Raw genomic sequence first — 26,056 nt, 5'->3', positions numbered from 1 at the left:
AGGGGAGGGGCAGAGAGAAAGTGAGACACAGAACTGGAAGCAGGCTCTGGGCTCTGAGCTGTCAGCACGCTGCTTGACGTGAGGCTTGAACCATGAACCGTGAGATCATGACCTGAGCCAAAGTCAGATGCTTAACCGACTGAGCCACCCAGACTCCCCTTAATATATTTTTTAAATGTATCATACATTGTAGCCATCTTTCCCCATGATTTCAAAACACAAAATAATAGTATAGACTATTTATGGACACAAATAGTAAGTACAGAACCACGGAGAGTGGCTTCTTCTACAGCAGGATGGGGAAGAGGGGAGTTGTGGAGGTAGCACTATCTGTGTGTGTGTGTGTGTGTGTGTGTGTGTGTGTGTGTGTGTGTGTGTAATTTTTTTCTTTAACAAGGAAAGAGATAGGAAGTGTTATGGCAAAAACATATAATGGATTGGAGGCAAGGAATTAGAAATGCCTTTTCTAAAGATCTGGGTAGGAAGGAAAACAGAAAATGGGGCTGTATTGCATTGATTTTGCTGAAGATAGCAATGTGATGTTATAAACATAACAAAATAGGAAAATAATTGACCAAATTAGAACTGTGAGATTTGAATTAAATAAAAAATTTAAAATGTTTGCTTTTTCGATTCAAAGCCTCAACCATGATTGTGAGTTTGTCTATTTCTCCCTTTATTTCCCTTTTAATGTCTTGTATGTATTTGGAAACTGTTATTAGGCACACATATACTTATAATTGACCCTTATCATAACAAAGTATCCCTTTTTGTTTTTAGTAATACTCCTACAGCAACCTACTTTGTCTGATATGAATGTGGCATTTCAGCTGTTTCCATGATATCTTTCTTTATCATTTGACTTTCAACCTTTGTGTGTGTGTGTGTGTGTTTACAGTGTGTTCTGTAGGTTGTATATAGCAGTTTCTGACTTTTAATTCCAGTCTGACCATTTCTGCCTTTTGATTAGAGTGTTGAACTCTTCATACTTAATGTACTTACTTTGATATATAGTTGGACTTTGCTATTTGGTTTCTATTTGTCTCATCTGTTTTTTGTTGTTTCTCTTTTCCTATTTTTCTTTTGTGTTAAAACAGTAGTTTTTAGTACTTCATTTTAATTTTTTTTGTTTGTTTTTAGCAATATCTCACTGCATATTTTTCTTGTGTTTGCTATAGGGATCTTACAGAATCCATCTTTAACTTACCACAATGTGCTTAGAGTTAATATTGAATTACTTCAAGTAAAATATAGGAAACTTGCAAGAGTTTAGTCCCACTTAACATCACCCCTATCCAATGCCACTTTTTTTGTCTTATATAGTACACCTATATACTGCATACTATCAATATGGTGTCATTTTTGCTTTATGTAATCATGTTTTTTACAGAAATTAGGTAAAATAATAAAAATCCACAGCTTTTGCCTCTTAAAGAGATCACAATTTAGCAGAGGTTCTTAATTTGCAGAGTAGGGGAGTTATCGATTCTTTCAAGGAATTGACGAAAGCTAAAGATTTTCACTCTCTTGCCCATGTCTATGCCTGCCCCCCACCATCATGGATACACTCACCAAAATTGTGTGTTCAGTTTTAGTAGGACCATCCTGTGAACAATTAGGATAATTTATAACCCATTAATAAATAAGTATACTACTGTAAATTCTGGCAGGGATAAAACAGGGCTTTTGTGCTCATTTGCTTAAATTTCATCGGAAGGGTTCGCTTTCTATTTGAATGTGTGCTCTGGAAGAGGAAGAAATGTGGTTGGTTTTGATCCGTTTGACCACTGCACCTAGAACAGTGTCTGGCACATAGTAAGAATCCTTTAAGTATTTGCTGAGAGAATGGCTCTACAAAAATAAATACGTTATTTTAGATTCACCTGTCTATGCCTCTGGTACACCAGTATGACCTCAAGTTGTCAAATAAATAAAATGCTATTCATAAATGTTTTAGCTATTCATAAAGGATTAAAATATGAAGAGCTCAGGCAGTTTAGTTTCCTATTAATATTTGATAATCACCACCCTTTTCTAGGACAAGATGGGGAAGTTAAGAACGCCTGCATTAAATTCTCCCTAAGTTATATATCTCATTACTACCATGAGCTTTCAGAGTGTATTATTATTACACCACATTTAGACATTACTTTTTTTAATGTTTACTTATTTTGAGAGAGAGTGTGGGCACTCAAGCATGAGAGGGGCAGAGAGAGAGGGGGACAGAGGATCCGAAGCAGGCTCCAGGCTCTGAGCTGACAGCACAGAGCCCAATGTAGGGCTTGAACCCACGAACTGTGAGATCATGACCTGAGCTGAAGTTGGACACCAACTGAGCCACCCAGGCGCCCCTTTACACATTACTTTTAACTTTAATTTTCATAATCGCATAAACCTATCACATACTGGGACTTCTGAATGAGAGTTTTCTCAAAACACACAGTTTGTGGGGGGGGAAAAAAGACAAAGAGGCTTTAAAAATAGACCAGATGCTCAAATTTGCATGTCGAGAGGCCAGGGGAAACACTAACAGAGGGGCTCCGGTTAGGCCCTCAGAGCGGGAAGCCCAAGATCAAGCGGACAGGCCCAATGACAAGGGACAAAGCAGTAGCACTGGTCTCGGGAAGGCTGGGACTGAGGTCCAGGATGACCAGATACGGAACAAGTGGCTTGGTCCTGGGAAGGCCAGCTAGAGCCAGAATCAGAGCATTCAAGCTGCAGGAATCAGGAATCCTGGCCCAGGAAAAGAAACCCAGAGGTCAGGAGAGCATTCTAGGCCACGTGCAGTTGAAAGCACAGACCAAAGAGCCAGGCCACAGCCCTGGATTAGTGCTAGGAGCTCCCCATAAGCTAACAGAAGCTATTACCTCATAAATCTAACTGAGAATGTAAAACTCAGGGAATGCTTTTCTTTTAGGCCATTAGTAAACATGGGCATCAATTACACTTACGCTGATTTTTCAGGTTAGTAGTCCTTTTAGAAAGGGAACCATGAAATAATGCTCATCGGGCAAATAAAGAATTTAATTTGCCGGGCATACAGTAGGTGAAACCCTCTTGATCATAGACAGTAAACCTCAAGTGTCCTCTGGTCCTGCTCAATATTAGCATGAAACCACAGCCGACAAAGGTGAGAAACCATGACTGGGCAAGGACACCCACCCAGGTGTTTAATGATCTCTTTCTGCAGGCAGCTGTGGCTGAACAGAAACCTACACGGCAAACTGCACCTTAGGGTCCTGTGAGCCATGGTCCCAACATTCAGAAACCTATCCTCTAATGGGACAATAGGATAAACACCAGGAGCTGCTCTTCTGGGGAGAAAGCGCTGCATTCACAAGACAGGGACGAACCAAGGGAACAAACGTCCCTTGGCACCGGGACCCTGTCATAGGGACTTCATATGCACTCAGGTCCTAAAGAAACCAGACTGACTGAGGCTTTTCATCCAGCATTTATTCTCTCAACACATACTTAACATTTACAATGTGCCAGGCTGTGTTCTAAATGCTGGGATACAGCAGGGAGCAAAACAAAGAAAATCTTTTCTCTTAACAGAACTTACATCTACCTATTCCCTTTCTTCATTAAAAGAAACAAAGGAGGAAACTTTGGAATTACTTTTTTTTTAACCCAAAGAATATGTATGCAAATTAGAATTGCCTAAAGTTATTTCTGCCATTTGTGATAAATTATGAAATGATTATTCTTTTCATAACAGGCTGAATCATGGGACTTTCGCACTTATTGAAAGAGTCTTGCAATCTTGCTCTTTGTCAAGTGCAAAAATGATTCAGATGAACTTCTTGTAGCTTTCCTCTCTTTTAATATCACTTAAACAATTTTTTTTAAACGTTTATTTATTTTTGAGACAGAACATGAACACGGGAGGGGCAGAGAGAGAGGGAGACACAGAATCTGAAACAGGCTCCAGGCTCTGAGCGGTCAGCACAGAGCCCGACGTGGGGCTCGAACTCACGGACCGTGAGATCATGACCTGAGCCGAAGTCGGACGCTTAACCGACCAAGCCACCCAGGTGCCCCTAATATCACTTTCAAGTATCTGATTAAAGCACTGGGTATCCTTATTCTTGGGAAGTTAAACTGGAAAAGGGATGGAATTAGATTGATCACAGAATTTTTCTTTTCTGTTCTTTGTTTTGAGGAAAGAGGGGAAAGGGACAGAGGGAGAGAGAGAATCCCAAGCAGGCTCCACCCTTAGCATGGAGCACAACGCAGGGCTCGATCCGACAACTCTGGGATCGTCACCCAAGCCAAAATCAAGAGCTGGATGCTCAACTGACTGAGTCACCCAGGTGCCCCACAGATTGTTTCTAAATAAACTGTCTTAGGAGGCTGCTCTAAACTTCTCCTTTTGGAAAACCACAAATAACAATGCTTATATACAGAAGTTTACTCTCCTTCATGTTATAAAAGCTCTAACTAACTTAACTACATTCTAGGCAGCAGAGGGAAGAAAATGAGGGAGGACAGAAGGACAAACGCTACTTTAAGGAGCCTTTCCAGAAGTCCCACCAACATGTGGGTTTACAGCTCACTGGCCAGGATGCCAGGATTTAATGTGATGGCGATACCCAGACGCAATGGAAACTGGGAAATGTGATATTTTATTTAGTTGGAGGCAATAATGCCCCAAATGAGATGAAGGTTCTGCTACTAAGGAAAAAGTATGTCAGGAGATGAGCGTCTTCAGCACGTGGGAAAAGCTTAATCAGGTGTATTAATGTAAATCCCTTTCAATACTCCTTTTAACAAGGATATTATCCGCCTTTAAAATTACATTCACTTTCATAAACTGATTTAAGAAAATAAAGAGAAAACAGACTTATACTGAAACTTGTTTCCTAAATAAACTAAAAATGAATGTGAAGATGTAGGACGAATTATGCGTTTACAGATATAGACTCAATGGTGAAAAACCCAATGCTTTCTAAGGCAAGAACAAGACAAGGATATCCATTCACCACTTTTATTTAACACTGTATCAGAGGTCTTAGCTAATGCAGTAAGAAAAAAAAATAGACACAGAATGGAAAGGAAGAAGTAAAACATATAAACAAAATGTATTTCTTAATGACATAATCATGTATGTAGAAAACTCTAAGGAATCCATTGAAAAGCTACCAGAAATAATAAATTTAGCAAAACTGCAGGATACAATAGCAATATATAGAAATCAATTGCATTTCTATATACCAGCAACAAATAATTAGAAAAGAAGTTATAAAAACAACTCCATTTAAAATAGTATCAAAACCCACAAATACTTAGGAATACATTTACTAAAAGAAGTGCAGGGCCTATATATACTGAAAATTTAAAAACTGTAATGGGGACTTAAAGGCTTGCTAAATAAATGTAGAAATATACCATATTCATGGATTGGAAGACCCAATATTGTTGAAATGCTTATATTAGTTATTTATTGCTGAATAACAAATTGCCCAAAACTTAGTGGCTTAAAAACAATAAGCAGTCGTTATACACACAGTATATATGGGTCAGAAATCTGAGGGCAGATTCATTAGGTGACTGTGGTTCAAGATCTCTCACAAGGCTGTAGTTAAGATGTTAGCTACCTGTGCTCATATGATGACTGGACATGAAGGATCAGCTTCCATGGTAGCTCAAAAACACAACTGGCAAGTTAGTGATGATTGCTGGCAGGAGGCCACAGTTCTTTGCCATGTGGACCTGTCCATATTGCTGCTTCAGTGTCCTTGGGACATGGCAGCTGGCTTCCCCCAGAGCAAATAATCTGAGGGAGCAAGACAGAAGCATCTGTGTCTTTTATGACCTGTTCTTTGGAGTCACACACCATCATTTCTGCCATAGTGAACTGTTAAGTACAGGCCACACTCTAGGAGAGGGGAATTAAACTCCATTTCTTGAATTGTGAAAGGATTTGTGGGCACATTTTCAAATAATCTCAATGGCAATTCTCCCCAACTAATCTATAGTTTCAGTGAAATCTCAAACAAAATCTTAACTACTTTTTTTTTAAAGAAATTATAAGCTGATTTAAAAATGCATATGGAAAGTAAACATTCCAAAAATAGCTAAACAAGTTTTGAAAAAGAACAACATTGGAAGACCGACATTATGTGATTTCAACTTAACATAAAGCAAAATTACTCAAGACAGTATGGTACTATGACATATGACAGTATTGGCGTAAAGATATGCATATAAATCACTGGGACAGAAAAGAAACTCAAGAAAGAGACCCACACTGGTTAACTGATTTTCAACAAAGGTGCCAAGGTAATGCAAAGGAGCAAAGAGTCTCTTCAACAAATGGTGATGGAATGATACTAGATAACTGTATGGAAGAAAATATACCTCAGCTCTTACTTCACAAGAATTACACTCAAATGGGATCACAAACCTAAATGCAACAGCAGAAAGTATAAATTCTAGAAGAAAATATCGAATAAAAATCTTTGTGGAATTGGATTAGCACAGATTTCTTAAATAAGGCACCAAAGGCTCAAACTATTTTAAAAATTGAAACACTGAATTAAATCAAGATTAAAAACTTTTGCTCACTGAAAGACATAATTCAGGAAACAAAGAGGCAAGCCACAGACTGGGATAAAATTTTTACAAAATATATCCAACAAAGGGCTTATGTCCAGAATATAAAAAGAATCCTTTTAACTATTATAAGACAAATGTAACCCAATGAAAAAGTGTGTAAAATATTTGAACAGATACCCCACAAAGGAAGATACACAAATGGCCAGCAGGCAGAAGATGTTCAAACCATTAGTCATTAGAGAAATGAAAATTAAAACCCAAGGTATCACTACATGCCAACTAGAATGGCTAAAGTTAAAACAGCTGACAAAACCAAGTGCTAGCAAGGATGTGGAGCAACTGGAACTCTCACGTATCGATGGTGGAAATGGACAACAGACAGCCACGGTAAATCATATTGTACTACTTTATAATGTTTAACATACATTTATCACATGACTCAGCAATTCTCCTCCCAGATATTAACTCAAGAGAAGTGGAAACATGTCCAACACAGCATTATTCCTAACAACTCAAACCTGGAAGCAATCCAAATGTCTATCAACTGGTGAATGGACAAACTGTGGTACAACCATACCACAGGTTAATACAGTAACAAGGACTGAGAGTAATAAGACCAATCTTAAAAACACCACGTTACCTGAAAGAAATACAAAAGAGTTCACACTGTACAATTCCAATTATATGAAATTTTAGAAAAGGCAAAACTAAAATGACATAAAGAATATGAGTGGTTACCTGGGCATGGCAGTTGGTAAGAGGACAGAGAGCAAAAGCAAAAGAAATGAAAAAATGATCAAGGTGAGGGGGCTGTTTTCTACCTTAATGGTAGTGTTGGTTACCTGACCATATATAATTATCTTGATTGTTACACCGCTGTATATAATTACCAAAATTCACCAAAATTTACACTTAAAACTGAATTTTATTATATATAAATAACACTTTAATAAAAGTTTTGGAGAAAAAGAAGTTTTCATAAGAAAGTGAATGTGAAGATCTAGAAAGATCTAGACATTTCTAGATACATTAATCTTCTTTTCAATTTTATAAGAGGTGGGACGTTGGTAAACTAAAAACAATCTTCAGCAACAAAAACTTCTGATATACTGAAAATGTTCCCAGCTAACATGAACTAACAGAACTTTTTGGTAGTAAGCTATGCCACTGTTTATAATTAATAAATTCAAAATCACATGCATTGATTTTACCATAGTCCTTTCCCACAGGCTATCATTAGGAAAGAAGAGAAATATCAACACAATCAGTCCCAAAAAGGAAGGAACATTGGACACTTCTATTTAAAAAAAGCAACCAAGAAACAGTTTAAAGAGATAATCAAAAGTGATTGAAGAGTTTCCATCTGTTGATAGGAAAACAATGAGAAGACTCTGTGGGAAACTGCTCTGTGCTGCAACTGACATGATAATCTACCAGTAATCATCTAAAATTTACAAGTACGGGTGTTTTCTTGGTAACCTCCTCCTTATCTTCATTTCTTTCTCCTTTGACCAGTAGCACTACATTATACACATGCACGTTCACACACATACACACACATATTTAAAATATATATATTTAAAATATACACATGCATATATATTTTTTAATTTTTTTTAATGTTTATTTTTTGAAAGAGAGAGACAGAGCGTGAGTGGGGGAGGGGCATAGAGAGAGAGGGAGACACAGAATCCGAAGCAGGCTCCAGTCTCCGAGCTGTCAGCACAAAGCCCCTGATGCAGGGCGCGAACTCACGAACCGTGAGATCATGACCTGAGTCAAAGTTGGACGCTTAATCCACTGAGCCACCCAGGCACCCCAATATATATACATATATATGTGTTTAAATGTTTATTTATTTATTAAAGTTTATTTATTTTTGGGGGGGGAGAGAGAGAGAGAGAGAGAGAGCGAGAGCGCATGAGCGGGCCTGGGGCATACACCGTGGGAGAGAGAGAATCCTAAGCAGGTTCCACACTGCCAGTGCTGAGCCCCCTATGGGGCTCAAACTCATGAACCGAGAGATGATGACCTGAGCTGAAATTAGGAGTTGAATGCTCAACTGAGTCACCCAGGTGCCGCCAGGTTAATATATTTTAAATTATCCTTTCAGCTTTTTCAAAGCCTTTTAAATTTCATTTTCCTGTACATGACAATGCCAGAAACACAAAGCAAGGAACTATTTGTTGAAAGGTGGGGTTTCAGCTGTAATTTTTTTTTTTTTTTTTTTTTTTTTTTTTTTTTTTAGTATTTCTTTGAGAGGGAAGTGCAGAAAGTAAGGGAGAGAGAGAATCCCAAGTAGGCTCATGCTCAGTGTGGAGCCTGATGTGGGGCTTGATCTACAACTGTGAGATCATGACCTAAGCCGATATCAAGAGCTGGACACCTGGGGAGCCTGGGTGGCTTAGTTGGTTAAGTGTCCGATTCTGCTCAGGTCATGATCTCATGGTTCTGGAGTTCAAGCCCCGCACTGGGCTCTGTGCTGTCAGCTGGGAGCCTGGAGCCTGCTTCAGATTCTGTGTCTCCCTCTCTCTCTGCCCCTCCCTACTCACGCTCTATCAGTCTCTCTCTCTCAAAAATCAACATTAAAGAAAAAACAAAAAACAGAAAAGAGTCTGACACTCAACTGACTGAGCCACCCAGGTGCCCCTGAGCTACACCTTTAACCCATTATAAGGACGACCAGTTAAATATCTTAATCCTAGAAGAACAAGTATAGCAATAGGCTGGATTCTTTTTTTTTTTTTTTTAATTTTTTTTTTATTACGTTTCTTTATTTTTGAGAGGCAGAGAGAGACAGAGCCTGAGCGGGGGAGGGGCAGAGAGAGAGGGAGACACAGAATCCGAAGCAGGCTCCAGGCTCTGAGCTGTCAGCCCAGAGCCTGACGTGGGGCTTGACAAAACGTGAGATCATGACCTGAGCCGAAGTTGGACACTCAACTGACTGAGCCACCCAGGCGCCCTTGCTGGGTTCTTCACATCAGGATAGTAGGGGCTGCCAATGGGATAAGCCCACAAAATTCACAACAAAGGTTACAGAAAGTTGTTGACATGTGTCTTTCAGCACTGCTGGGTACTTTTAAAATTTCTTTATATCCAGGATCTCCCTCCTGATTCATGTCTACAACTGACAATGAACAGGGCCCCATGTTAGTGGTGTAGTCTAGGGAGGATCTAACAGTAACTTTGTGCATGTCTTGTGGTTGAAACTGACATAGATGAGACCCTGAAAGGAGCAATGGGAGGCCCTGGACCCACTGGACTAGGACAAAACGTCTGGCCGTTGGTCCTGGCACTACCACACATCAGTTGTGCAGTCAGAACTTCAGCTGCCCCATCTCTGAAATCTTTGATTTCCCATTTGGGAAGCCCGGTTTCTCCACCACTGCAGAGCTTGTGTTAACAACTTAGTATGGTAGTACACACTGAAAGCACCCTGACAGTCACGAAGCATTACAAAGTAATGCTTCGTAGCACAGAAACTATTTCGTGAATTCTGTGAAGAGTGAATTTTGAAACTCAGTAATTATTTATAGATTATTTTGGGATTATAAAGAATACTGTCTAATTCGTAAACTGAAAGACAAGATGACTCAGAAAAAGCTTCAGAGTCAGGACCTAAATGAGTGAGATTTTGCTCGGAAAAGAAGGGACCTAAGGGTGAAAGGAGGGATATAGTTGGAAGAAACTGCATGTGGTTATATAAATCTACCTCTTAGGAGCACAGACACTGAAGCTAGACTACCTGCATTTGAACTCTGTCTTCACTACTTATTAGCTTGTATTCTTAACAAGTTACTTAATCCTCTGTGCCTTTGTTTGTTTCATCTATAAAATGGGGATAACAGTCCCTATTTCATCAGGTTTTTATAAATGCTAATTAAGATGATATTTATAGGGGCGCCTGGGTGGCTCAGTCGGTTAAGCGTGACTTCAGCTCAGGTCACGATCTCACGGTTCGTGAGTTCAATCCTCACATTGGGCTCTCTGCTGATAGCTCAGAGCCTGGAGCCTGCTTCAGATTCTGTGTCTCCCTCTCTCTCTGCTCCTCCCACCACTCACTCACTGTTTCTCTCAAAAACAAATAAACATTAAACAAAAAAAAGATAATATTTATAAAGTGCTTGGAAAAGAGCTGTATTAGTCTGCTTTCTCTAGGCTGTCTATGCTGTGGGAACAGACCATCCCAAATTTCAGCAGCTTACAGCAAACATTTATTTTTCACTCATTTTATATGTCGGCACAGCCATGCTCCATGTGTCCCCTTCATTCTGAGGTTTGGGCTGAAGGAGTAGCTTCTGTCTGGCACGTGCTTTTCTCATGGCAAAGGGAACAGAGGAATGGTGGAGCTGTGCAGTGGTTCTCAGAACTTCTGCTTGAGAAGAATGCATCACTTCTGCTCACAGTTTAGTGGCTAACCTGAGTCACAGAGTAGAGGCTGATGTTGACAGAGCACGGGAAGCCCCACAGGGCGGCCCTCACTAGAGAAGGGCAGCACATACTTCGAGCAAGCAAAAGTATCTGAAGAAATAACATAATCAGGGGCGCCTGGGTGGCGCAGTCGGTTAAGCGTCCGACTTCGGCCAGGTCACGATCTCGCGGTCCGTGAGTTCGAGCCCCGCGTCGGGCTCTGGGCTGATGGCTCAGAGCCTGGAGCCTGTTTCCGATTCTGTGTCTCCCTCTCTCTCTGCCCCTCCCCCATTCATGCTCTGTCTCTCTCTGTCCCAAAAATAAATAAACGTTGAAAAAAAAAATTAAAAAAAAAAAAAAAAGAAATAACATAATCTCCTACAAGCTCATGGTACGAAGTAAAGAATAAGTGACGACTTAATGGCACAGAATCCCAAGATAGGACAAGATGTTCGGGAAGAGTCAAACTTAGCCAGTTTCTCTGAAGTATATGGCACATAGGGGACAGACTGGTACGTGAGGCCAAATTTTGAAAGGAGGCTAGGTGTTTGCCTACAGGTGAAAGATAAAGTGCAGCAATAAAAATTTAACACCTGTATTTTATAAGCACTTCTGTGACAGCTTTATCAAGACACTGGTGATAATAAGTTCATTGATTCTACACTGAGCATGTAAAAATCAAGCCTACTGGACATTCCCTCCCTGTGGACGCCTAACAGGACCTTCGTACTGTCAGCCTTGAACTCAGTGACAATTGTCACGCCATGGTAGAGGACAAAAGGGTTCTTTCAGTAGGTCTTGGCTACATGCAGTCAGGATGGGTGAGAAGGGCAGAGAGAGGAAGGGGAGGAAAGGGGGCTAAAGGAGGAGGAACAAATGAATCCATACGAGAGAGACAACGTGTGCTTGTGATGTGCGATACGCCGATAAGCACTCCATTTGGTGTTGGGATTATAAGCACCATGTTAACTGCAAGAAGGTGAAGGCATCCTGTACGTCTGGACGTTCCTGGGAAGTCACTACCGTCTTACACTTCTACACATGGCCCTTCCACAAGCCCAGCCAACTTCCCAGCTCTATCCAGCCTTGACTTCTCTCTGCTGGGTCTGCCCTCAGTTCAATGAACTGAAAACCTCAGGCATCAGATGAGTTTTCGGACCCACTCTATTGTACCATTCTTTGGTCAATCCAGAGAAGAAACAGAAGGGAAGAAAGAAAAAAAGGAAGCATGAAGAGAAGAAAAAGACACGAAAAGGAGGAAAAGGAACAGAGGACCCAACACACCATTCTCATTCACCAGGGAGTAGTCAGGGCTCCAAACTTAACTCCAAAGAGTTTAGATCTCCACAGATTATGCTAGTTCCATAAGCTTTCCCCTTAACGTTATACCATGACTTGGAAAGCCAATCAACATAAGGTTCTGGGGACGCTTCACTGGCTCAGTTGGTTAAGCGTTCAACTCTTCATTTCGGCTCAGGTCATGATCTCACATTTGTGGGATCGAGTGCTGCGTCACTGCTTGGGATTCTCTCTCTCTCTCTCTCTCTCTCTCTCTCTCTCAAATAAGTAAATAAACATTGTTTTTTAAAAATCCATAAGGTTCTGTCTGATGCTTTTTCTTTTTCAGCTACCATAAGACAATGTCTTATACTTTTTCTTTAAAACTATTGTGGATGGATGAGTAAAAAAGCAATCACAGCCCACAAATGAGGCATCCTGACTTCTACAGGATTGCTCACTTTTCCCTTCCTCTTTTTCATGATTTACAAACCCTAATGAGACTTCTGTAATCTCCCACCATTGTGAGGCTTTTGTTTGTTTGAAAAGCTTTAAAGATCCCCAATGCCTACAGAAGGAAATACAAACTCAAACCACATTCAAAGTTCTAAATAATCTGCCATCAATCTATGTTTCTAATCTTATTTTTGGGTAGGGCAGATTTTTTTTTTTTTCTCCCATTAGGTTGCTTGATCATAAGCTAATCAAAGTCTGACATATTGTAGAGAACAGGGAAAGAACGCAGGAAACAGGCAGGCCGCAAAGGATAGCTGAAGGGGATAAGCCTGGAGTCTGAAAAATATAGGCCTGTCTCTTAATTTGTCCCCAGAGAGTTCAAAAGAGGACCAAATGATGATAAATATATGAACTGTAAAAAGAAAATTGGCGAAAGCAGGCTCTTTCTGTTTTAATCATTCCAGAATCAGCTCAGGCCCGAGACTTCAACTTTTGAGAATTAGGGTACATCTCAGTGGTGATGACTCACTACTCTATGATTCATAAAATGGCAGAAAATGAAGAAGTACAGGGATACGGATGGCCCAAAGGCTCTCTGCAGAAGCACAGAAAGAACTTAAATAAAGTTCAGTAAGGAAACAACATGGTCTCTAAGGAGAAAAAGTATTAATGTGTAACAAGACCAGAGAACTTGTTACTATATAAAGAATGCCCCCAATTTCTGAAGGCCGCTCACCAGAGACCTTAAGAAGACAGTCAAATATGACAGTGAAAATGTGATGGAAGCAGGTGGGCACTAACACCTCGAAGTTCGTGCTTGCACGGAGATATTTCACTTGGCTATTGTAGCCAAGCTTTCCAATTACAATTTTATGATCTTTCATGGAAACGGTTGTTATTTTAAATATTAAATGTTGGTATTAAAAACCAGAATTGACAAAGGAGAAACAATACAACATAAAATACGTATTCATGACACATGTGAATAATCTCGAAGTAATCTTTAAGCAAACCTGAATGCCCCTGACCCTTTCTGGGCAGCAGGTGGAATCTGGGCTGGATCACAAAACAGAACTGAAGAGTGACAGCTGTCCTAGGCAACTGACTTAGTACTGCCCCTGGAAAGCTAAATACTCTTCCCCTCTCAACCTAGGAAAAAAATTTAGTCCTCCTTTTCTCTGTGACATCACTGAAGACAGAAAGCAGGCTCCTACTTAAGTAAGTGCTGTCCTGACTCAACTCTATCAACCACTCTCCTTTCAGTCAGTGAGGTATTTTAAAGTTTTATATTCAGAAACATTTATAATCATGCAAGAATAAATAACACAAGGAGAGATTAAAAACTAGCCTACCCAAAATAAACCCACCAGTAACTAAATAAAATAAATCTGAAGTTGGCAGCTTTCCAGAAAAGCATGAGTAAAGTTTGTGGTTTCTATGACAGCAGATACACATGACTTATGTTTTACACAAATGTCTTTTTCAAAAAAAAGCTCCTTCTCCTAAACAACACAGAATGGCCAGATTGAAATAAAATCACTTCCTTAACACACACAGTATGTCAGGAGAACTATTGGTTTCAATGCTGGAAGGTGAAAGTTCATTAACAGGTTTCCTAATATGCCCCCCAGAACACTCAATACCATCTGTGCAGTTCTTTTTGTAGTAAGAATTTTATTTTATTTTTTAGCATTTGATGTAGGATTAAGAAAAAAAAAAAAAAGGGAAGTCACTTGATATACATGGGAGAGAAGTCACGTTGAGCAATAGACATCTGGGACAAGCTGTGGCTTTGTGAATCTCAGACCCTGATTCTATAATCAAGTAATGTGTAAACCGAACATTCACAAATAATTTTAATATCCTTTATAATTATCCGTATCTAAAGTGTACTATATTATATTAAATGTTTCATAATAAAAACATGTCTTTTTGGAAAAAGTCAGAAATAAAATATTCATTAAATTCAATACAAACACCAACATTACTGTAAGGCATGAAGGAAAGGAACACTGGCTATGATTATCACTGATATTAATCACTGTAAATAAACATAATATCATCTAATTATGATGGAATAATAATGAAGAACAAAACTGAAATGAATATTTGTCAGATTTATGTTCATTGTAGGTCAACATAGGCTGAATTAATTACTGTTAAAAGTGAAAATTCAATGGGCTCAGAGGTGTTCATGAATAGGTAGACTGTTTAAATGCTAAATTCTGGGAATTATATTCCAAATACTGTGCAATGCTATTTACTCTTCTTCTTCCTCTTTTCTTTTTTTTAAGTTTATTTATTTTTGAGAAAGACAGAGATAGAGAAAGCACAAGCTGGGGAGGGGCAGAAATAGAGGGGGACAGAGGATCCAAAGCAGGCTCTGTGCTGACAGCAGAGAGCCTGATGCAGGGGTCAAACCCACGAACCGTGAGATCATGACCTGAGCCGAAGTTGGATGCTTAACCGACTGAGCCACCCAGGTGCCCCTCTATTTACTCTTCTTAAGGGATTTTTATGTTAAAAATTTGTTAAACTTCTGACTCTTAAAAAGAAAAAATCCAACAATTCCATACATCACACAGTTCTTATCACGACAAGACACCCCAAACTAATATAACACTGTATGTTTACTATACTGGAATTAAAAACTTAACTGTAAGAAATTTAAACCAGTACCTACTACCTGTTAAACATGTACTGGAAAAGACTGTGATCACAACACGCATATTTTAGATTTTAAAAAGACTACAAAGAAATGAAAAAATGCAACCTCCAATTCTAGAGCACTGAATGCCACAAAATGAAACTTTCTGGGGTGATAGCAAGCACTTGATTTAAAACCAGAAGTCTGAAAACAATAAAGAAACAAAATGAAATGTTTCAAAACAAATGTCACATAATGAGTGATTAAAGAAGGGTTTGGATAGTACGACCCAATCAATCAACAGTAAACCAGCACAGTGAAATAGCATATAGTCAGTCTGGTACTTCTCAAATTCTTGAATGCTTCAGGAAAATACTGAAAACAGGACTCAAGACCATTTACTGCTAAAAGAAACAAAATGTATCAGGAAAGAAATAGTAGACCATCATGGGGCTCTTATTATGAGAGCATCGCACTATCTATTGTTTGCAGGCTAGTGAAGTAGCTGTTAATCAAACTGACAGTTCAAGTGGGAGGAGATTAGGAGATTAAGAGAGAGCTTGGTGACCATGCCCCACAGATGCAGTCTGATCCCACACTGTCACCAGTCACTATGAAGTCTTAGGAACACAAGAGGCTTGGATGGTTTGAAGACCACATAATGGAGGTCAGCTCTGTGGGCCTGTGTTATCTGGGTGCCTGAGACAGGTATTTCTGGAGGCGGAAACAAAGTGACTTCAACCCTCAGGATGTGGGCTGGCAGCCTGGAGAATGAAGGACTAAATTGTAAATGAAAAGAATGAGCACACAGAAGAAACTGTACAGAGTGCATAAAGGAAGGAGAGGTGAGCAGGTCTAAAGTAACAACACAGGGGCCCAAATCCCACCCACCAGGAAATAAGACTAAATCATAACACCGAAAAAGTCTGCAGGGGTGTGCATGGTTATTTCCAAATCCTTTCCCCGTGATGCTATATATATCACGATAAATCCCTTCTTCATCAATCTTCCCCAAGAAAAAAATAAAACTATATTCCATACACACTAAGTATAAACTTATTTTTATATAAGCATGGGAGTACAAATTTAAGTTATGGATGAAAAATAAAACAACTTCACGTTCTAGATGTCTTTTTAAATATCTCATGAATACAGTTTAAGACAAATGCTTGATAAAATAGCACAGCAGGGGACGGGTGGGATGAAGCCATTCCAGTGCACAGGTGAGGACGTAGCCCAAACCCTTCAGCTCATCTCTGCCGCCTTCTCTGGCCACCACCCAGACGATTCTCCTGCCAGTTCTAGTCCACCTGACTTTCCATTTTGCCTTATTTTCCCCTTGCATGACAATGTCTCTTCACAAAACAAGAACATCTCTGGTTATTTTTAGTAAGTCCAACTTCAATTTTTTTTGTCATTTTTTTCTACTATGAGTTCGACTGCTAAGGTAATTTTAAAAAACAGTAACAAGAGGGGCACTGGGGTGACTCAGCCAGTTAAAGGTCCAACTCTTGATTTCAGCTCAGGTCACGATCTCACTGTTTATGAATTCAAGCCCTGCATCGGGCTCCACGCTGACAGTACAGAGCCTGCTTCTGATTCTCTCTCTTCCTCTCTCCCTGCCCCTCCCCTGCTCACACTCTCTCAAAATAAATAAATAGACTTAAAAAAATTTGAGGGGCGCCTGGGTGGCTCAGTCGGTTAGGCGTCCAACTTAGGCTCAAGTCATGATCTCAAGGTTTGTGAGTTCGAGCCCCGCACTGGGCTCTCTTCTGTCAGCACAGAGCCCGCTTCGGATCCTCTGTCTCCCTCTCTCTCTGCCCCTCCCCTGCTTGTTCTCTCTCTATCTCAAATAAATTAACTAAAAAATTTTTTTTGAAAAAAAAAAATTAACAAGAAACTCAGCTAAAACTTTCATCAAAATTACCTTGAAAACTGAGACAAACTGGCCCCTCTGCATTACTAAGGAAGCAGCATTGAGACGGAGCTGACACAGTTAAAAGAATGTTGGAGACCAGTGAATATACCCATAATCCAAAGGTGACATTTTCCCTAAAGTTGCTTCAGAAAAGTGAGTTTAGGGGGAGGGAAATCACACTTACAAGTCCACTTATGGCTATAATCCAGATGTAGGAACCAGAGGTGAAAAGCTATAAAAGAAAAAAAAAAGGCAACTAAAAATTAAATTCAACCGCCAGTCACAGCATACTTCTGTTTACGTAACTACAGTGATAACCATTTAAATAGTAATTGTATATCTCTTAATATAAACAAGTAGAAAATTAATAAGTATCAATTCTGTCATCCAAAAGAAAATGATATACTTTTTCTTTTTTTTAAACCAAGCTCTCAGCCTTCCCATAGCCTAAAATAGACTGGTTGCACCTAACCCACTCCTGTGCAAAGAAAAATAAGTTAAATTCAAGCATATTCTTATTTATAAATGGACATTAATTGATTTAAACAAAGCAAAATACCACATACCAAGCAATTATTACAATCAACAACATACAAAATGCGTAGTCACCATCCCATGCCTGGTGCTGAGTAATGGCAGGTGACATTAGTTTCCACAGTTCTCTCATTTTAATTTCTCATCACTGTCACTCTAATTTTGGACGGGCCAACTTGTGTGAGCACACAGGCATGTCCAGGGCTGCTCGGCTTACCTGCTGTGCCTCTCATTCCAGACCACTCAGGGAAGAGCAAACTAGACAATGACACTGAAGTTAATCCATGCAAAAGTAATCAGAATTAAGCCTCGTAAAATCTCTCCCTTTGTTTTCCAAATCATTTACATAGGAGAGTTGTGCTGAGGTTAAACAAAAAAAAGTCGTAAGACATTCAAAGTGTTGCTGTGAGAAGGGAAAGATCTAGAACCTACTGTTTGTTCATATTTATACTATTATATTGGGTGTATGAGGACTTCTGCTCCTAGACAAAGAAGCATGATCAGGGGTTAAGTACAGACACTGTGCTAAATGGAAATCTCAAAGTTCTGCACATTTATCAAGGATCTATAAAGAGAGAGAAAGAGAGAGAGAGAGAGAGAGAGAAACATAAACAGAAGAGAGATACAAAGGTAAGAGAAGACAAAGTACAGGCAAAAAGGAGGCTGACAAATTTTGTTCTTAGTGCTACCTTACAGAGAAAGGAGCACTGGTTGCAAATTTAAATTTAATCCCTTGATCTAAAATTTAATCCTTTTACCTAGTGTAAACGACTTTGAAAATAAAAAGGATGGGGGCGCCTGGGTGGCGCAGTCGGTTAAGCGTCCGACTTCAGCCAGGTCACGATCTCGCGGTCCGTGAGTTCGAGCCCCGCGTCGGGCTCTGGGCTGATGGCTCAGAGCCTGGAGCCTGTTTCCGATTCTGTGTCTCCCTCTCTCTCTGCCCCTCCCCCGTTCATGCTCTGTCTCTCTCTGTCCCAAAAATAAATAAACGTTGAAAAAAAAAATTAAAAAAAAAAAAAAAAGAAAATAAAAAGGATGAAAACTATGTGGAAAAATATTTTTCTGTAGTTTTATTCTAAAAATATAAAGAATAATAAAATAGCTAACACTTTTTTGCCGTTATTTTATTTTGTTTTTGTTTGTTCGCTTTTAGCTAACACTTTCATAGCACTTACTATGTGCCAAGCATCGATCTTAACGCTTTTCATATATTAAAGTTATTGAATCCTCCTAATCACCCTACAAGGTAAGTTCTATTATTAACTCTATTTTAATCATAAAAACAGAGAGGTTAAGTAACCTAAGATCAGAGAGCTGGCAGTGTACCCAAGAGGTCTGGCTCTGCCGCCCAGTGATCGTGACCTCCAAGCTGTCATGTCTCATACACGAGTAAGAAGAGAGTATCATTAATTCCGTCAATAAAAAATTATTTCCTTTGGACTCTTAAGCCCCTCATCTTATTGCATGTTTGGTCCCAATTGTGTCTGCTCATGTTTTAACAGTAGGTATGTTTTTTCTCACTGCTGGGCTCCTTGAGGACAAGGGTGCTACATCTCATACTTCATTTTATCTTCCACAGCCCCCAGCATAGGGCATTATGTGACTGGCTCTCAAGCCATCTGATACCTTCAGAAACATTTTTGCTCTTCTGATAATAATTAAAATCATTCAATCATTCATTCGTTCATTCATTCATTCATCCAATGTCCCTGGCTTCAAAAAGTGTTATGCAGGAGACAGAAAGACACAGAAACATATGTGAAGGTCAAGGGAGGAGGGAGGTAGGGAGAGAATAGAAACTTAGAGAAAAAGGGGTCCCCATTCACATCAAGGTGGGGAGTGGTGGGAGTTGATACTGAATAGGCAAAAAGAACCCTGGATGCCATTTATGGTAAGGACTTTAGATGTTATCAAAAGCCAATGAGGCATCTCCACCTCTATTTCCCGATACTAACTTCTACCTCACCAAAATAAAAAAAAAAAAAAAAAAGGAAAAAAAGAAAAAGATAACATTCACAATCTCAGAAAAACCAAGAGAGACAGAAATTATTAATTAATATTGGAACCAAATGACTTAGTTCTTACTATCTGTTTGGATTATCTTGACCAACCAACAGTATTATCTCTAATCCTTCAAGGAACCTTGTAAGATAGACATTATCATCCCCACTTTATGGACGGGCAAATGGAAGCTCAGAAAAGTGTCAAAGCAAATAACTACCGAAACAAGTAATCAAACCAAAGTCCACTTGGCTCCAAAGACCTTCCATAATGCTCCACTTAATGCCTACACCATAATCAATAAAACAACATTTTTCACCCTCAAGGATGCTCTATAACTTTAGTTATATAAGGCACTATAGAGTCAACAAAAGGCTCCGAGGGTTTTCAAAACTGACCCAAGTCTCATCTCTTTGCTAAACTAGAACTTGGGTCTCCTGCCCCAGGTCCAGGGTACTCTTCTATCACCACATTCTGCCTTCTGCTGTAACTCTTTTTAAAAAGTAAACATGCGTGGTACGTGGGTGGCTCACTCAGTTAAGCATCTGACTCTTGATTTTGGCTCAGGTCATGATCTCACGGTCCTGAGACTGAACTCCATGTTGGGCTCTGCACTGGGCATGCAGCCTGCTTAAGATTCTCTCTCTCTCTATGGGGCACCAGGGTGGCTCAATCGGTTGAGTGTCTGACTTGAGCTCAGGTCATGATCTCACAGTTCGTGGGTTTGAGCTCCACGTTGAGCCCTGTGCTAACAGCTCCGAGTCTGGAGCCTGCTTCAGATTCTGTGTCTTCCTCTCACTCTCTACCCCTCCCCCCGCTCATACTCTGTGTCTGTCAAAAATAAATACACATTTTTTTTTTAAAAGATTCTCTTTCTCTCTCTCTGCCCCTCTCCCTCACGCTCACTCTCTCTCTCTCTCTCAAAAAAAAAAAAAAAAAAACAACCCACAAACTAAAATCTTTAAAAAAGTAAACTGCCACCACAAATCCTAGCAGTAAGAATAAACTGCAGAAAAGTGCTATTAGGTGATACATTAGGAAGGATAAGGGAGAGTAATTGTATGCAGGTTGAGAGATGAAGAATATACATTTCATGAGAAACAGTTGTAAAAGTGGTGAGGAAACACTCACCCCAGATGAACCATTGATAACACCTGACAGCACGCTAGACAGGTTGGAGGAAATATCAAAGGTTAAAAGGGGAGGGAGGAGGGCATTTGACAGAGACACTAGTATCCGGTTTGATATATGTGGGATAAGGAATGTTATGAGTATTAACAGTGGATCAAAAGGCCATGGTGCTGCAGGAAAAAGCAGAATAAAAGTTCACATCAAAAGCTCTGAGAATGAAAGAAAAGTGAGGAGTATTACAGGGAGAAAATGAAAATCGTGTCTCTTCTGTCACTTGGCCTGGAACCCAGCAGAGGTAGGTCAATGGCACTGGATATTGGTGAACATAACTTTTTTCAATTTAGATCAAACAATAGGAACTCTCGAAGGTCTTCGAATCAAACCACTTAGCAAAGTGGCCATACAGCACAGAAGTTATAAAGTTGGTAAGGCATGTCTGGTTTCTTCTTCAGCGCTCTATTTGTAACACTGTACTCATTAATTTTGACAGTGAATTTCCACTTTCCACCTTTTGACGGGTCTCATTTGTTTCCACTTCATACTGTGATTTGTAAAAGGTACTTACACGGAATTGTACAATGAAATTAAAATATTTTCCACTGATACAAATTACAGTGAAAGCTCTTATCAGATTTCTAAAGACTATGAAAGTATTCTAGTACATTATATACCTTGATGTTCTTGTTCTGTAACACTTCCTTTGAACATTTGATATAGATCATGAAGCCAAACTTATGGGGAAAAAAACATTGTTTTCAAGGAGATCAAATGAGAAAAAGACATCCCCCCCATACCAAAAAAAAAGATCTGGTTAAAGAAACATGAACATAAAAATGCATACTGTACCTGTAGTCCCAATATGTAAATCAATGTCTTGTTTGTGATGGACAATGGGCCCAGAATTTGTGCCACTTGGACTCTCGGTATGGAGCAGTAAAATGGTACAAACAGAGCAAACACAGGTGCCAGGCTATGCAAACAAACAAAAAAAAATCACTATAGTATAATGCTCAACTTAAAATACCAATAGCAAATATATATTTGAAGCAACACTGCTTATTTCTATCTGAAAGCATGGTCTTAGATATACAAACTAGATTCTACATGTGCATCACATCTGAAATAATTTGTACTTATATAATATATAACACTTTATGAAAACTCTATCTAAACACTTATTGACTCTCCTAAAACTATTGCAAAGGTGGTTCAGCATCTACTAATTGTCAGGCATTGTGAGAAAATTTAAAGCTGCCACCGTGTTTTCTTCCCATGAATGACTTAAATCTAATGAAAGAGATTTTCACAAAAGCAACAAACGTAATCTATCATGGTCACATCCCAAAGTCTCCTCTCACACTGTCCAACTATATCACCGCAGCACTTGACACTCTTCCCACTCCTGCCTTTCCTTCCTCAAACCCCTTCTTCCCCCTACCTTAAAACCTGTTCTTGCTTGTGTCCCAGATTTCTCCTGCCACTCTTCTTCTACCCTCTCCAGGGCTGGCCATAGCCTCTTCTTACTCCAGTGTCTCCTTGTTATCGTCTCGAGCCATTCCATGGCATGGATTACGAAAATGGAGTCCCCAAACTGTCAGCCTGTCCTTCCCCTTGGTTATGAAACTCAATTTGATACCTTCAACTTGACATACTCAAAAGTCACGAAGTGTCTTTCTAATTAAAGTCTTGTTTCTCTCCAGTCCATCTCTTAACACTGTTGACACACAAAACATAACACTGATCATGTCACACCCCTATTTAAACCCATCCTTCCACAGGCACCCCAGATCCAAAGAGGAAATGTGAATATTAGCATGAAATAGCAAAGCCCTCCAATTCGTGCTTGTAAGTGTAGTTTCTTATTAGTATAATGTAGTGTAATCTTTCTCTCCCTTCCCCCAGTCTGGCTCCTCCCCACTATCTCAACCCCCAAAGATGCTCCCGGGGCACAGTAGGCTCTTTTGACTATTCACTGACACAAGTTATTCTTTCAACCTAAATGTCCTTCCTACTTTTCTGCTTAGGAAACACTTCTGGCACGTGACAGCCCAATTCTTTCCTGTAGCCACCACTCCAGCTCCTCTGGGCAGCCCGAAGCTCCCTCCTCTGACCTACAGGCTCCCTCAGTTTCACTGTTTCAGTCAATCAGTGAATCTCCTGGGCACTACGTGAGGCAGCAGCCCAGCTACAGGAGCTCCATCTATGTCTATGAGTAAGAAGCAGTCTCTAATCTCCAGGAACTAGCTCCAGGATTGCACACTCACATTCCTGCAAGGGCTAGGCAGGGAACACGAATGAGGAGAGTGGTCTGGAAACACGCTCGCACCCATTCATCATTAGACGCTTGGCGTAATGACTCAATATAGCCTTTATTTTTCCTTTGTAGTTTTGTTGTTGTTGTTTTGTGTGTTTGGTGAGTGGCATGAGTACACCTTTACCATAAAAAAAAAATGCAAGAAACGTTTTCATTTCCACTTTTGTGGAAACACAGAATGCTCTTGGCCTCTTGCACAAAATTTTCCCTTCTCTGATAGAGATCATTTAAAAAAAAAAAAAATCACTCATTGTCCTCTCAATTCTGCTTCCAAAAACAGAGTGAAAGCAAACATACAGTACAAATCTGAAAGATGGCAGCAGCATCTATAGGCATCTACAAGAATACAGCAAATACTAGAAGAGGGAAAACCCTAACTAGTGAGCACCTAAGTGTCAGACACTGGATAAGGACTGGAGTCATAGATGTGTCAGACGCAATCTTTCTCAGTCTTGCAAGAAGGACGATGGAGACAGGGCAGCCAATGTATGTAGGCAGAACAGTGGATCAGCTTCAAATGCCTCACTCATGAGGCGCCTGGGTGGCTCAATTGGTTGAGCGTCCGACTTCGGCTCAGGTCATGATCTCGTGGTCTGTGAGTTCAAGCCGTGCATCGGGCTCTGTGCTGATAGCTTGGAGCCTGGAGCCTGCTTTAGATTCTGTGTCTCCCTCTCTCTCTGCCCCTCCCCCACTCATGCTCTTTCTCCCTCTGTCAAAAATAAACATTAAAAAAAATATATGCCTCCCTCATCCGGCTCTCCTCCTAGACAGAGTACCTCCCATAGCAGGGAAGGAAATGCACCTTCCTGGATCCTCCAGCATGTGCCACAGTGCTTGGCACAGCATGGCAGCCTCATCCGATTGAGGGCCATAAAATGATCCTTATTCTTGAACAGCTGTATGATCATTTATTTCAAAATGGGATAGTAATTATGAGAAGAATAACCTAGTGGCTATAATTCTAGTCTTTTTTATTTACTTTTATTTGAAGTAGTATAATTAACATATGGTGTTATATCAGTTTCAGATGTACAATACAGTGATTCAACATTTCTATACATTACTCAGTGCTCATCATATGTACTCACTTTTTTATCTAGGGTTAGAGTTAAGGTTAGAATTAAGGCATGTGCTTAGTATCCTACAGTTCAGAGACCTCTCCGGGGGATCAGGGTTAGGGTGTTAGGGATAGGGGTTAGGGGTCAGGGTATGCCTAGTATTCTGCAGTTCAGGGATCTCTCCAGAGACTAAAACCCCAGACTTCTGCTGGGTTGAGAACAGACTAGGCATCCATCTACCCAGCTGATACTCTAGTACTCTTTAAACAGATATTTAATTAGTCCTTCTGCTTTTATGTCTACCTTCACACTCATTTTCAGAAATACTACCAATTCTTAACTGTTTCAGTTCTTCTCCAGGATAACTACGCTGGTTCTCAGTTTTTCTTATTGTGTGTTCTGGAAGCCACTTTCTCAGATCTAGGGTAGGGTTAGGGCTAGTGTTAGGGTATGTGCCTAGTATTCTGCAGTTCAGAGACCTCTCCAGAGAATAAAACCCCAGACTTCTGCTGGGGTGAGAACAGCCATGGCAACCATCTACCAATCTGAGGCAAGGAAGGGATTTGGGGCTCTAAATATTCTTTAAGTAGATATTTGACTGGTTCTTCTGTTTTTATCTCTCCCTTTACACTCAGTAAATGTACTCTTGATCCCCTTGCCTAGTTCATCTGTCCCTATACTCACTTCCCCTCTGGCAACCACCAGTTTGTTCTCTTAAAGAGTCTAATTTTCCATTTGTCTCTTGTTTTCTTTGGTCATTTGTTTTAATTCCACATATGAGTAAAATCATATGGTATTTGTCTTTCTCTGACTTATTTCACTTAGTATTATTCCCTCTAGGTCCATCCATGTTGTTGCAAATGGCAAGATCGCATTTTTTTTTTGAGTACATAATTTATTTAAATTCAACTTAGTTAACATAACAGTGTAGTATTTGTTTCAGGAGTAGAACCCAGTGATTCATCACTTACATATAATACCCAGTGCTCATCCCAACAAGTGCCCTCAAGATCTCATTCCTTATTCTTTTTTTTTTTTTATGGCTAATATTTCAGTGTGTGTGTGTGTGTGTGTGTGTGTGCGTGTGTGTATGGCGGGGGGGGGGGGCGGGCACACGTGTGCTCTATCTTTATCCATTCATCTATCAATGGACACTTGGGTTTCTTCCATATCTTGACTATTGTAAATAATGCTGCAATAAACACAGGGGTGCATTTATCTTTTTTAATTAGCATTTTCATTTTCTTTGGGTAAATAGTAGTGGAATTACTTGATCATACAGTAATTCTATTTTTAATTTCTTAGGGAATCTCCATACTGTTTTCCACAATGGTGGCACCAATTTGCATTCCCATCGACAGTGTATGAGGGTTTCTTTTTTTTCCCACATTCCTGCCAACACTTGTTATTTCTTGTCTTTTTGATTGCAGTCATTCTGACAGATTAAGATGATATCTCATTGTGGTTTTGATTTGCATGTCCCTGACAACTGAGCATCTTTTCATGTGTCTGTTGGCTATCCGTAGGTCTTCTTTGGAAAAATGCCTATTCAGGTTGTCTGTCCATTTTTAAATTGAATTATTTGTGGGGCTTTTTGGTGTTGTGTTATAGAAGTTCTTCACATATTTTGGATATTAACCCCTCATCAGATAAATCATTTGCAGGATCTTCTCCCATTTGGTAGGTTGCCTTATTGTTTTATTGATGGTTTCCTTCACTGTGCAAAAGCTGTTTATTTTGGTGTAGTC

The 26,056-nt window shown here is 39.8% G+C and overlaps 1 protein-coding gene across 5 annotated transcripts in view; it reads right to left on the bottom strand.

The window, feature by feature from the left end:
* The window catches only part of UBAC2 (UBA domain containing 2), a 172,547-nt gene that overhangs the window by 41,211 nt on the left and 105,280 nt on the right, over window positions 1-26,056 (bottom strand). For all 5 annotated transcript variants that reach the window (XM_047081430.1, XM_047081392.1, XM_047081402.1 and 2 more), the window contains 2 exons: window positions 21,783-21,906; window positions 17,455-17,502 (listed from right to left, as the gene is read on the bottom strand). In XM_047081430.1, the coding sequence (XP_046937386.1) occupies window positions 17,455-17,502; window positions 21,783-21,906 (172 nt within the window). The remainder of the gene's footprint in view (window positions 1-17,454; window positions 17,503-21,782; window positions 21,907-26,056) is intronic.

This window comes from Lynx rufus, unplaced genomic scaffold, assembly GCF_022079265.1.
Source record: "Lynx rufus isolate CCGP_SWC_20201006 ecotype Redwood Valley unplaced genomic scaffold, mLynRuf1.p SCAF_1, whole genome shotgun sequence".
Taxonomy (NCBI): domain Eukaryota; kingdom Metazoa; phylum Chordata; class Mammalia; order Carnivora; family Felidae; genus Lynx; species Lynx rufus.
The sequence above is the reverse complement of the archived record's forward strand: the minus strand, read 5'-3'. Positions and strand labels throughout refer to the sequence as shown.